The 12452-nt window shown below is 40.9% G+C and overlaps 1 protein-coding gene across 2 annotated transcripts in view; it reads left to right on the top strand.

The window, feature by feature from the left end:
- The window catches only part of LOC132398023 (ras-like protein family member 11A-like), a 39093-nt gene extending 27510 nt beyond the window's left edge, over positions 1-11583 (top strand). For both annotated transcript variants that reach the window (XM_059976926.1, XM_059976927.1), the window contains one exon: positions 7422-11583. In XM_059976926.1, coding sequence (XP_059832909.1) covers positions 7422-7889 — 468 coding nt within the window. In that variant the 3' untranslated portion in view covers positions 7890-11583. The remainder of the gene's footprint in view (positions 1-7421) is intronic.
- Positions 11584-12452: the final 869 nt, after the last annotated feature.

Genomic DNA, 12452 nt, shown 5'->3' on the forward strand with positions numbered 1-12452 from the left:
ACAGTTCACCAAAGAACAGTGGTTGCCTTATTGAGAATGTTGAGGTGGAGTATAGAGAGGAAGTGGAGCGGCTGGTGGATTGGTGTGAGAAGAACAACCTAAGCCTGAACATGGAGAAGACAAAGGAAATCATTGTGGACTTCAGGAAGGTGCAGGTGGACCATCACCCTCTGCGAATGCACGGCTCCTTCATAGAGAGCGTTAAGTGCACCAAGTTCCTGGGAGTTCTCATCACGGATGGCTTCACCTGGCCCCTTAATATCACTCCCCCTCCCCCAAGCCAAAAGGCACAGGAGCTCTTCCATTTCCTAAGAAGATTGAGGCAAGCAAGGCTCCCACCACTACGGTTTACAGGACTACCACTGACAGCGTACTGACAAGTTGCATTTCCATCTGGTCTGGAAGCAGTCGAACTAGATATTCCTACAAGGAACTGTGAGAATAGCTGAGAGGATCATCAGGGCCTCCCTGCCATCCATTAGGGACATTTATCAGGAGGGCTGCGTATGCAGGGCCCTTAGCATCATTAAAGATCCCACCCATCCATCCAGCCTCTTCGACTTTTTAACCATCTGGCAGGAGACTATGATGTATAAAACAAGAACGGTCAGGATGAGAAATGATTTCTTCCCCAGGACATTGGGCTTCTGAATTTCATCCTGCATCATGTTCTAAGTGTCACTGGTTAATCTGTTTTAGTACAATATTTAATATGAATGCACTTTAGTTTGTTATTTATGTGTGATTCATCTGCAGATTTTATCCTTTCCTTCATAAATTATTGTGTGTTCTGTGCATTACTGTGCTTTAGACCCTGGTACATAACCATATATAACATATAGTTATGTACATGTGCACACGAAGGGTGATTGATAAGTTCGTGGCCTAAGGTCGGAGTCAATTTTAGAAAACCTAGCACGTTTATTTTTCAACGTAGTCCCCTCCTATATTTACACACTTAGTCCAGCGGTCATGGAGCATACAGATCTTGGACCTCCTGAAAGTGTCCACAGCATAGGTGATTGATAAGTTCAACTCTTTGAGTGATTATGCAGGTCAACTCTTTGAGTGATTATGCAGAAAGTTCAAAGTTAATAACTCTACCTTAGGCCACAAAGTTATCAATCACCCCTCGTAGTTAAATGATGATAAACTTGATTTGACTTCAGCCAGTTCACAAAACTACTTATTCTTTCAAAGATTATTCTGCTACTAAGCTGCATGCCATTGGAACCTGTGATCTACATTTTGATGGTGTGTTTTTGGGCTGATTGAGTGATCTGGTGCTTTACGGTCTCCAAGGTGTTTGGTGAGGATTCCAGTAGAGTGTGTGGCCTGGAGGCAGGGAGTGAGCCCATAACTGTCACCATTTCTCACTGATCTCGCTGATTAAAGCATCAAGCAAAATTGAAATCAATGAACATGAGAGTAGTAGGCGAGCAGGTGTTCAGCGCTGTCTGCCTGCGTTTAACAGGTCTGTTTCTGCCACTTGCTCACTCCTGCCAGGGGAAGGCGCCTGCGTTTTACCAATATCTCGCTTGTTGCTCTTGGAGGAAGGTGCCTGTGTTTGAGCAGTCTGTCTCCCTCTCACTCAATGCTGCTGGAGTCTCGGATTTTGGGTAACATTTAATCTACTCGGTTAGTGGATTGGACTCTAAGGTTGAAGTTATGTGTTCCTGGTGTCTAGTTACAATTTTTTATTGCCATTCTGTGTGATTTTGACCAGGGCTGTCTGGCTCTGTGGCCTGCAGTCAACGAATGACACAGCACTAAATTGAACTTAACTGAACATTCCTAGACTGGCTCAATGACCCTGTGGTTTGATGTTTTATATTCTGTGTTTTTCACTCGTTTTTTGCCGTTTATGCAATTAGTTCTTTTTCTTTGTATGTTGGGTGTTTGATGTTTTTCTTTGAACCGGTTCCATGGCGTTTCTCTGTTTCCTGGCTGTCGGTGGGAAGATGAATCTCAGGGTTGTATACTGTATACATACTTTGATCATAAATCTACTCTCAATCTTTGAAATCAGAATACCTGAAAGAAATGTGCCCAGTCTTCACTGACTCCACAAGATTAGGACTAAACCCAGATGATGGAGTGTGATGCAGCAGCATAAATTGGGGTGGCACTGCACCACAGCACAATGCAGTTGGAGCTACAGTGTAGTCCAAGTACACTGCGTTATGTAAAATACATACACTACACTATATATTTGATGCTTATCCAGAATTACTAGCTAATAGTTTTCGTGCACATCTGATAGTGATACAATCAACTTTCTCACTGATTAAAGTTCAATTGCTTTCCTTATCACAATCACTTGAAAATTTATGAATTTTGGCATTGGAAATGTTACAAAATGGAATACACAGAACATGTCATTACAATAAGTCATAAGAACAGCCGTCAGAGAGATGAATGGAGAAGACCGAGAGCATGTTTGATGGAGGTAATTCAAAATTGAGGAGTATAGATAGGGTAAATGCAAGCAGGCTTTTTCTACTGAGGTTGGGTGGGTCTTCTATCAGAGGTCATGGGTTAAGGGTGAAAGGTGAGTAGTTTAAGGGGAATATGAGGGGAAACTTCTTCACTCAGAGGGTTGTGAAAGTGTGGAGGGAGCTGCCAGCACAAGTGGTACATGTGAACTCAATTTCAATGTTTAAGAGAAATGGGGACAGGTATATGGATAGTAGGGGTATGAAGGGTTATGGTTCTGGTGTAGGTCGATGGGAATTAACAGTCCTGGACTAGATGGGCTGTGCTGTACTTCTCCAATTGTTGAAATGCCAATCCAGGCTAATACTCTTGTAGATTAGAGATTTGGAGTTTGACAGCTTGTCAATTTGGGAGCTTGGATTGCAAAACATTTTCCACCATTGTGTACACTTACATGGAGTGCTGCCACAAGAAAGAAGTATTTGTCATCAAAGACCCCCACCATCCAGGCTTGCCCTCGTCTCGCGATTACTATTGGGCAGGAAGCACAGAAGCCTTAAGCGCCACACCACGAGGTTCAGGAAAAGTTATTAACCCACAACAGTCGGCTTCCTGAAATGAGGTGGGAACTTCAGTCACTACTACTCAGAACTGATTCTATGACCTGCCTGCACACACACTTTCAGGGACATTTACAACTCACATTCTCAGTATTAATTTTATTTCCCGTTTGTCTTTTTCACATCAGCTGTTTGTCAGTCTTTGTTTATGTACAGTTTTAGAGAAAATTCTATTGTATTTCTTTATTGCAAATTCTATCGTATTTCTGTATTTTCCTGTACATGTCTGGGAAAAAATTAATCTCATGGTAGCAGATGGTAACTATAGTAATGTACAAAAATTTTAGGCACATAAATATAGGCAAGCTGCCTAAAACATTTGCATTGTAGTACCTTCATATATTGCGCACTACTGCTGCCACAAAAGTAAAAAATTTCATGACATATGTGAGTGATGATAAACCTGATTCTGATATGGTCTCTATTGTGGACTCAGAGTTGAAAGGGAGAGGGTGATCATGGTTGGGGGAAAGGAGAGGGGAGGGAGCTGGAAGCACCAGAGAGACATTCTGTAATGAAAAATAAGCCAGCTGTTTGGAATCAAATGACCTTTTCTGGTGTTTCAGAGCTGGGTGTGTCTACAACCCCCCCCCCACCCGTCCCCCACTCCCCTGGCACTCCTCCTCTGCCACCTGTCCCACAGCCTCCCAAAGCATTCAGTTCACATCATTCCTAATATCCTTTGCTCCTGCCAGATTTACAAACTCACTTCCTGCTCCACGTTAACAAATGTGATAATAATTTTACATTGAACTTCATAGAACAATGCAAGCTATATTCTGATAATTTATTATAATGTTCAAACTTTGAACACTGTAATAACTCAGAGTTAGAATACATTTTGATGGGTTCTAATGTGATGTATTGTTACTGTTGGTCAGTTACCAAGAAATAAATTTCTACAAAAGGCACCAAGGCCACCGGTAAAGTATTAAGCAAGAAGTGCATCATACCACTGACCAAGATCAGGTAAACCCTGAGACTGACATCAAATGAATGGACAAGCAGTATATTCAGTTACAAGTTATGGTAGTGCAGTTTGAACATTCAACCTAAGATGAATAGGTATAAATTTTACACCAATATTTCAGATCTATAAGACGGAAAAGTTCTGCTCAGCTGATCAGCAAGTATTAATGTTTCAAGTTTGCTTTCCTCCTCCTGTAATGATGGAACTTTGAACTCTGGCTGGCCAAATTGTTCCTTGTGTAGCATCTCCTGATGCTAAAAAATTCTGGGTTTAGAAATTTCTCCTTGATTCCATGCTGGATTTTTTTAATGAAATTTTATAATTATTTCTCCTATTTTGGGACTCCCACAAAACCTCTCTAATGAATTCCAGTAAAGTCTTTTAATAATCTTGAAGACCACTAATTGAGTCAAGCAGTCATAGTAAAGTACAACATAGAAACAGGCCATTTGGCCCATCCAGTCCATGCTAAACTATTTAAAATGCACCAGGACTGTAGCCCTCCATACCCCTAACATCTACCTATCTATGCAAACTTCTCTCAAAAGTTGAAATTGAGCTCATGTGCACCACTTGCACTGGCAGCTTGTTCCATACTCTCTCAACCCTCCGAGGGAAGAAGTTTCCCCACATATTTCCCTTAAACTTTTTACCTTTTGCCTTTTACCCATGACCTCTCATTCTTGTCCACCCACCCTCATTGACAAATGCCTGCTTGCACTTAACCTATCTATTACTCTCATAATTTTATATAGCTCTATCAAATCTCCTCTCAGTCTTCTATGTTCCAGTGAATATTGTCCCAACCTAGTCAATCTTTCCCTAGGTCCTCAGGTCCTCCCGTCCGGGCAACATCCTTGTAAATTTTCTCTGCAATCTTTCAACTTCATCCACCTTCTTAAATTTCTTAACTTGTCCAACTTTTCATTTCCCATATCGATTTAGTCAATATTCTTACAAAATCTCCAGTGTCTCTATACATAATGTGAAAATCGGAACAGTTCACATAACTTTGTTGAAGTGTAATAAAGATTTTACCACATTTAATTTAAATTCCTTATACTTCCAACCTATCACTCTGTAAATGAAATTATAAGCTGTGCTGGCTGTTTTAATTCCATTATCAACTACTTTACCTGGTATCTCCTGGGCACCTGGGCAATGATGTCTTCTGGGACAACATATGAAAATTGGATCAGAAGTACCACTATGCTAGAAAGCACAAAATCAAATTTTCATGTTAATGTAAAACCACCCAGTAATGGTCATGTTTCACTCTGGAACAAAAATTACTTTCAATAGCATGTCGAGGAATAAACAGCATTACATGATAACATTTCAAATGAGATTATCTTAAAATGTTGTAAACTACATAGATTAAAATGACTGTTTAATTTTTGAAAATGGAATCCATTAATAGTAACTGCTGGAGCTGAAGTACAATTAGGATTTAGGATATAAATGTAACTCTTGCTTTGGCTAGTGGCTTAATAAAGGGGATGATAGCCCCTGGCCTGGCCAAACTTAAGAAATCTCATTTGGGTGGATGCTGTGTGATGTGTCCCCTGTTACAAATCAGTGCCCCGAAATAAACAGTACACAATATGCAATTAAACAATTGAGCTTTATAATTCTTAATTTGACGATGCGGTTAGTAGAGAAAACAAAAAAAAGGAGAAGGGCCCATTCTCATGAAACAGTCTATTGTGCAATGTTGGAGCTCACTGGTCATCCACCATCAACCTCCTCTGATCGTTGTTGACCTTCGAACCCTTGCTCCAAGTCCATTCCGTCCCGTGGTCTATCAACTCTCTGCATTCACGTCTTCTCTCCTCATAACTCCCTGGCAAAAGACCCTGAATTCTCAGCTCCCAGACACACAAGGAAGAACAACATCCTGCTCATTGGCTAACATGCTCCGTTATCTTATCTCTAGTTATAACCCAAACATTGCTGCTACAGAGAAACCAGCAGTGGAATATTACAGAGAGGCCATTACATTAGCAGTGAAACCTTACAGTATGTTACACAAGTATACATAGAAAGATAAAAAATCTACAGCACATTAGAGGCCCTTTGCCCCACAAAGTTGTGCCGACCATGTAACCTACTCTAGAAACTGCCTAGAATTTCCCTAGCGCATAGCCCTCTATTTTTCTGAGCTCCATGTACCTATCTAAGAATCTCTTAAAAGACCTTATTGTATCTCTTTCTACCAACTTCGCTGGCAGTGCATTCCACACAACCACCACTCTGTGTGTGAACAACTTGCACCTGACATCCCCTCTGTACCTACTTCCAAGAACCTTAAAACTATGCCCTATCATATTAGCCATTTCATCCCTGGGGAAAAAGGCTCTGGCTATCCACATGATAGATGCCTTTCATCATCTTATACACCTCTCATCCTCTGTCACTCCAGGGTGAAAAGGCTGAATTCACTCAACTTATTCTCATAAGGCATGCTCTCCAATCTAGGCAACATCCTTGTAAATCTTCTCTGTACTCTCTCTATAGTATCCACATCCTTCCTGTAGTGAGGTGACCAAAAATGGAACACAGTACTCCAAGTGGGGTCTACCTAAGCTCTTATAAAGCTGTAACATTGCCCCACCACTCTTGAACTGAATCCCATGGTTGATGAAGGCCTTCACACCATACACCGCCTTAACCACATAGTCAACCTGTGCAGCACTTTTGAGTGTCCTATGGACACAGACCCCAAGTTTTCACTGATCCTCCACACTGCCAAGAGTCTTACCATTAATATTATATCCTATCTTCAAATTTGATCTGCTGAAATAAACCACTTCACATTTATCTGGGTTGAACTCTATCTGCCACTTCTCAGTCCAGTTCTGCATCCTATCGATGTCACGCTGTAACCTCTGACAGCCCTCCAGACTATCCACAACACCCCCAACTTCTGTATCATCAGCAAAAACTTAATAACCCTCCCTCTACTTCCTCACCCAGCTCATTTATAAAAATCGCAAAGAGGCGGGGTCCCAGAACAGATCCCTGGTATATAATACTGGAAGTACTCAGCGAGTCCAGAAGCATCTATGGAGAGAGAAACAGAGCTAATCTATTTCTTTCGGCGCAGATGCTAGCTGACCACATTTCTAGTATTTTCCAATTTTATTTCAGATAACCAACTTCTGAAGTTCCCCCTGACCATTCAACATGGAATACAAAATCTGCTTATAGGAGACAATCAAAAATCCAGCATCCACGGCTTACCTTTGGAGAAAAAAGTAATTTTGAAATTTCATTTTAAAGCAGAATTGAGCTCTGCAGATATGATTTGATATCAAAATAGCAGCATTATTTAATTAACAAGGAGCTATAGGATTAAATTGACATTAAATTATTTCTTTGTTTTCCTACGGCAGGGAGATGGAGATGATCCTCGGAGTCAAGAAGTCATAACTCGATCCCTCCACTGGGCAGATGGTTTTGTTTTGGTCTTTTCGCTTACAGACACAGACAGCTGGAAAACTCTCCGCCCACTCCATCAGCAAATCAGGAAAATCTATCCCAACATCCGACTTCCATTTGTGTTGATAGGAAACAAAGCTGATTTACCTCACGCACGGCAAGTTGAAACAACTGAAGGGATTCAGTTGGCAAATGAGATGGGAGGAGCTTACTATGAAGTTTCTGCCAGAGAAAATTGTAATGAGGTCTATGATGCTTTCCATCAAGTCTGCCAAGAAGTTAGTAAAATAATGGGAAGCAGCAATGGAGAGAAGAGAAGAGGTCTGCTTTTAGCTAGGCCCAAATCACCAAACATGCAAGATTTTGGAAGGCGCTTGAAACAAGCTCTATCATCTAAAGTAAAATCTACTAGTGCTAATTAACAGCACTTTTTTGCACAGGTTGCAAGGTTCATATCCATTGTATTTCCAGTTTACATGAGGGATGAACGGAAAGTATCTTCTGAGGACATCAATCAAGTGAATACTTGAAGATATTTTAAAGATTAGCATATGCAAATTGTAACTTACTTGTAATTTTCAGTTTCCTTCTCCATGTATGCCATGTGACAAAATTTTAACTGCTGAATGTTTGTTATTATGTGTATACATAATGAAGAACTTCAGTTCCCAGTGTGCAATGCGGGCGGTTCACCCGGAACTGTAAGTGATATTGGTCAGCTGGTTATGCGCGCTCAGTGTGAAGCTAGAAGCCACATACTGCTTTATGGAATCTTGGTGTTGCTGCTTCATCTGGTTAAATTCTCCCTTTCGTGCCTTTGAGTTTACCAATACCCTTCTCAAACACTTTCTTATTAGCATTAAGCAGCTGTGACAATCTTTGGGCTGGGCTGCAGTTGCCTGTTGATGACACATTGAGAGCCTTAATTGTGTGCCAATCTAGTTGGAGTTTTCTCAACCATTCAAGCCTTCCTCTTTTCAACATATAAATCCCTAACTGCTGTGTTTTGCCTCTGTATGTCACATTCACTTTCAGTTTGCCTTTGGGAGACACTTTCTCACCTGATAGGTCATTAGCATCACCAAGCTTAGAAAACATTCTGTTGTAGTCAAAGGTGACCCTGTATCCAGCTTCATTTTATGATTTTGCAAACTGCTTCAGTATCGCCATATAGTTCTAGGCATGACAGTTCCCCTATGTCAGACTCTGTGTTGTGTGCTTCAGTTTCACATGCAGTCACTTTCTGCATTTGTTTAGTTTTGTGTTTGAAACTTTTCACTCTGTGTGATTTTTCTCTTTGGTTGTGCATTTTGTCTGACTTATACACTCTCTCTATGTGGCCTTGCCTGTGACACTTTCTGCAAACCTTTCCTTTGAACCAACAGTCATTTGCATCATGGATGGATTTGCCACATTGGTAACAATTTTGGCTTTTTGCACCATTCAGGGACATTTTGTGAATTTCACATTCTAAACCTCTTTTTCTGTAATTCTGACTTGTCCTTTGCTGCTGTCTCTAATGATATGACAATGGTCAATGTCCATTCTAAGGTTAAGTCACTTTCTGACAGTAGATTCTTCTGAGTGCTTTGATTATGCATGCCACATACAAGCCTGTCCCTTAATGCATCAGAAAGTGAATCTCCAAACTCACAGTATTGGGAAAATTTGTACAGTTCTGCAATGTATTCAGAAATGTTTTCATCCTTTGGTTCCTTTTGTGAAATCTAAATCTCTCCGCAATTGGTAGTGGTTTTGAACTCAAGTGGTTATGCAAAATGGCAACAATTTCATCGAACGTCTTGCTTGCTGGCTTTTCAAGAGTTACTAAGTTGCGTAAGAAATTGTATGTTCTAGCACCCATTAAACTATGAATTGTGGAGAGTTTCTTTACCTCAACCACATCATTAGCATTACAATACAGTTCAACCCTCTCGATATACTATTCCCAGTCCTTATTAGCACTATCAAGTTCATCAATTTTCCCAACTAACTTTGCTTTGCTTGTTGTGCATCTCTCACTGTGTACTGTGCACCATTATTTTTGTGCCCTTTTCTAGCATTCGTGACCACCTTCTCCCTCGCCGTACTGGTTCAGTTCACTCTTTCCTCTCGCTACCTTTCTCCCTTCCTCCGAGTTCTGTCGTCGCATAACTGACAGTGTAGTTGGTGATGTCCGTTGACATTCAGGTTTGTACTCATCGACAATTTGTTGTGTCTGTACAATTTCATATTAAATAAGTAAAGGCACGCACTCAGAGACCAAGTTGATGTGTATATTCACTTAGCAGAGAGAGCACCAGATCAATGTGGATGTGTAAGTTATCAGTCAATAATTAGTGCTGAGAAGAGTCATTGCATTAAAAGAAATAGATCCATACAGCGGTGATGGGCAAATTACAGTGGGTCCAGGATCTTACTGAAATAGGAGATGATTCTAGCCATGACCAAACGCTCAAAGCATTCATCGCCATAGACCTGAGTGCTGCTAGACGATAGTCACTGAGTGAGTGGCTCAAAGATGTGAAAATTTGTTTTGGTGGATCAGCCAGTTTAAAAGATCCATCAAATTCATTTAAATTGAACAGCTCTCAAGTCATGTAATGACGATTCTGACACTGATTGCTGGCAAACTTGTAGCAATCTCCATAACCCAGCTTATTCTTCCTGCATGTGCACTGCTTGTTGGCACACCAAACTCTGCAGGAAGACCCTGAATGTGCTTTTCTTTTCTGAGATGTCCTCCTTTTTTTGGCTTATCAGCAGAGTTGACTCTGAAGTAGAATCAGGTTGACTATAACCAACATATGTTATGATACTTCACTTTGCAGCTGCAGTACAATACATGATAAATATAGAAAAATAACTGAATTACAGTAAGTATACATATATATTCTTACTGTATAAATTACAGTAGTGCAAAAACAGAAATAAATAAAAAAAAAGAGGTTCTGTTCATGGGTTCAACGTCCATTTCGAAATCAGATGGCAATGGGGAAGAAGCTGTTCTTGAATAGCAGTGTGTGTGCCTTCAGGCTTCTATACCTCCCTGATGGTAGCAATGAGAAGAGGGCATGTCCTTGTTGGTGGAATCCTTAATGATGGACACTGCCTTCCTGAAGCACTGCTCCTTGAAGATTGTGGAAAAGAAAGTGCAACCAACATTAGGTCTGACTGCATGTGAAAGGCTCAACCTGGTGGGAAGAGTTTTCATAGTAGCTTCACAGACCAAAGGTGACCAGGCGTCACTCATGGAAGAGTACGTCTTTGAGGGGCTCAGGTGCTTTCCTGATGTAACTCGAGAAGCTCATAACATCCATGAAAACTCCAGGGAGGTTAAACAAGAGAGCATGAGAGTCCCAGAGTGGCTATGCAAGAGAAGCATAAGAAATCCACCTTCCATAGACATCTGTATCATCTACACCAGTGATTGTCAGCACGCCCAGTGCTGAACAGAGTGATCAGGATAAAGACGTTGCCAGTCTTGCTTCCACATTATGCAACCTTGGTTCAAAATCTGTCTGTCATCCACTTCCAGTTAAGGACTGGAAATCAAAATTATCTCCACAATCCTCAGCTCCGTTATGAGGCATGTGGAGCAAATTATGTCCATGTAGCAAGAACAAATACAGAGATGAACAGATAGGATCTTGGAAGCAGGTGTGAAAAGTAAACTTGTTGACCAGACTTTTCAGAAAGACTCTAATATTAACACAGCAAAGGAAAGCAATACATCTGTGGAGACAAAAAGATCATCGAAACACCTCATAGACCAGGCATGGGCAAACTACGGCCCGGGTGCCACATGCGGCCCGTTAAGCTTTTTAATCCGGCCCGCAGAACTTGATGAAATTATATTAATAAACCTTGTTAACGTTTTTTCACCGCAATTCTGGCGTTTTCCCAATAGATGATGCACTCTATATACATTTGTGGCGACCCATTTCCTGGCACATCCGAACCGGCTCACATTTAGCCAGCGTTCCAGCTAAGGGAGATAGCCTGTGGGGATTTGCGAGCACAGAGCTTTGGAGCCTCTGCGCCACGGGGGGCAGGTTGAGGGAGGCTTAAAAGTGAGGCTGGGGATTTCGAATAAAGTTTTTTTCTTTGACTGCAGTTACCGACTCCGTGTTGTAATTTTAGCGCTGCATGTAGCACACCGCTACACATTGATCTTTGTTGAGGTGCAGCGTATTACTCCACATTTGCGCTTTACTCTTTGTTCGGCTCGACCTATTTGTGTGAACAGGTGTTCAGCGTCATGAACATCAACAAAGCCAGCCACAGATCCAAGTTAACTGACCAACACCTCAGATCCATCCTGAGAATCGCCACAACAAAACTAAATCCAGACTTTGATGCGCTGGCTAAAAAGGGAGACCAACAACACTGTTCCCACTGAAATTAAAAATAAGTTTCTTCGTTGTGTTATGTAAAAAATGCATTTGAAAATATTTTTTTCAATAAGCCTTACATGTTACATGTCATTTCTGTTAAGTGATGGACATGAGTAGTGCGCAGGTGCACGTACGTTCTCAAAATAAAAAATGCGCTCCAGATCAAATAACGCGCTCCGCATACTGGCGCGCTGTCACTGTTCTGTCCTTGTGCTGGTCATTGTTGAGTTTGGGCACAGGGGACAATTGAATAAGAAGGAACAGGACAAGTAGACCTGCATCTCCTACCGTTTTTGAAATAAAGACAGGCAGGAGGAGAGTGATGATGATAATATCTTGAAGGATAACAGAATTTTCAGTGCTTTAAAATAATAACTGTTACTATTAAAAAAGCTGTATTTTATTCATTTAATTTTCAGTGTTTTAAAAGTCATTTCAATAAATAGCTAAATACCATGGGACTTCAAAGACAGATATTTTGTTGTAATGCATTTGTTCATTTTCAATTGAAATTAAAGCACATGTTTTCTACATATCCCATGATATTTTATTTTCTCTTATGAGGTGTATTACCAAAACACTCCATCC

Source organism: Hypanus sabinus, chromosome 8 (genome assembly GCF_030144855.1).
Source record: "Hypanus sabinus isolate sHypSab1 chromosome 8, sHypSab1.hap1, whole genome shotgun sequence".
In the NCBI taxonomy this organism is placed as follows: Eukaryota; Metazoa; Chordata; class Chondrichthyes; order Myliobatiformes; family Dasyatidae; genus Hypanus; species Hypanus sabinus.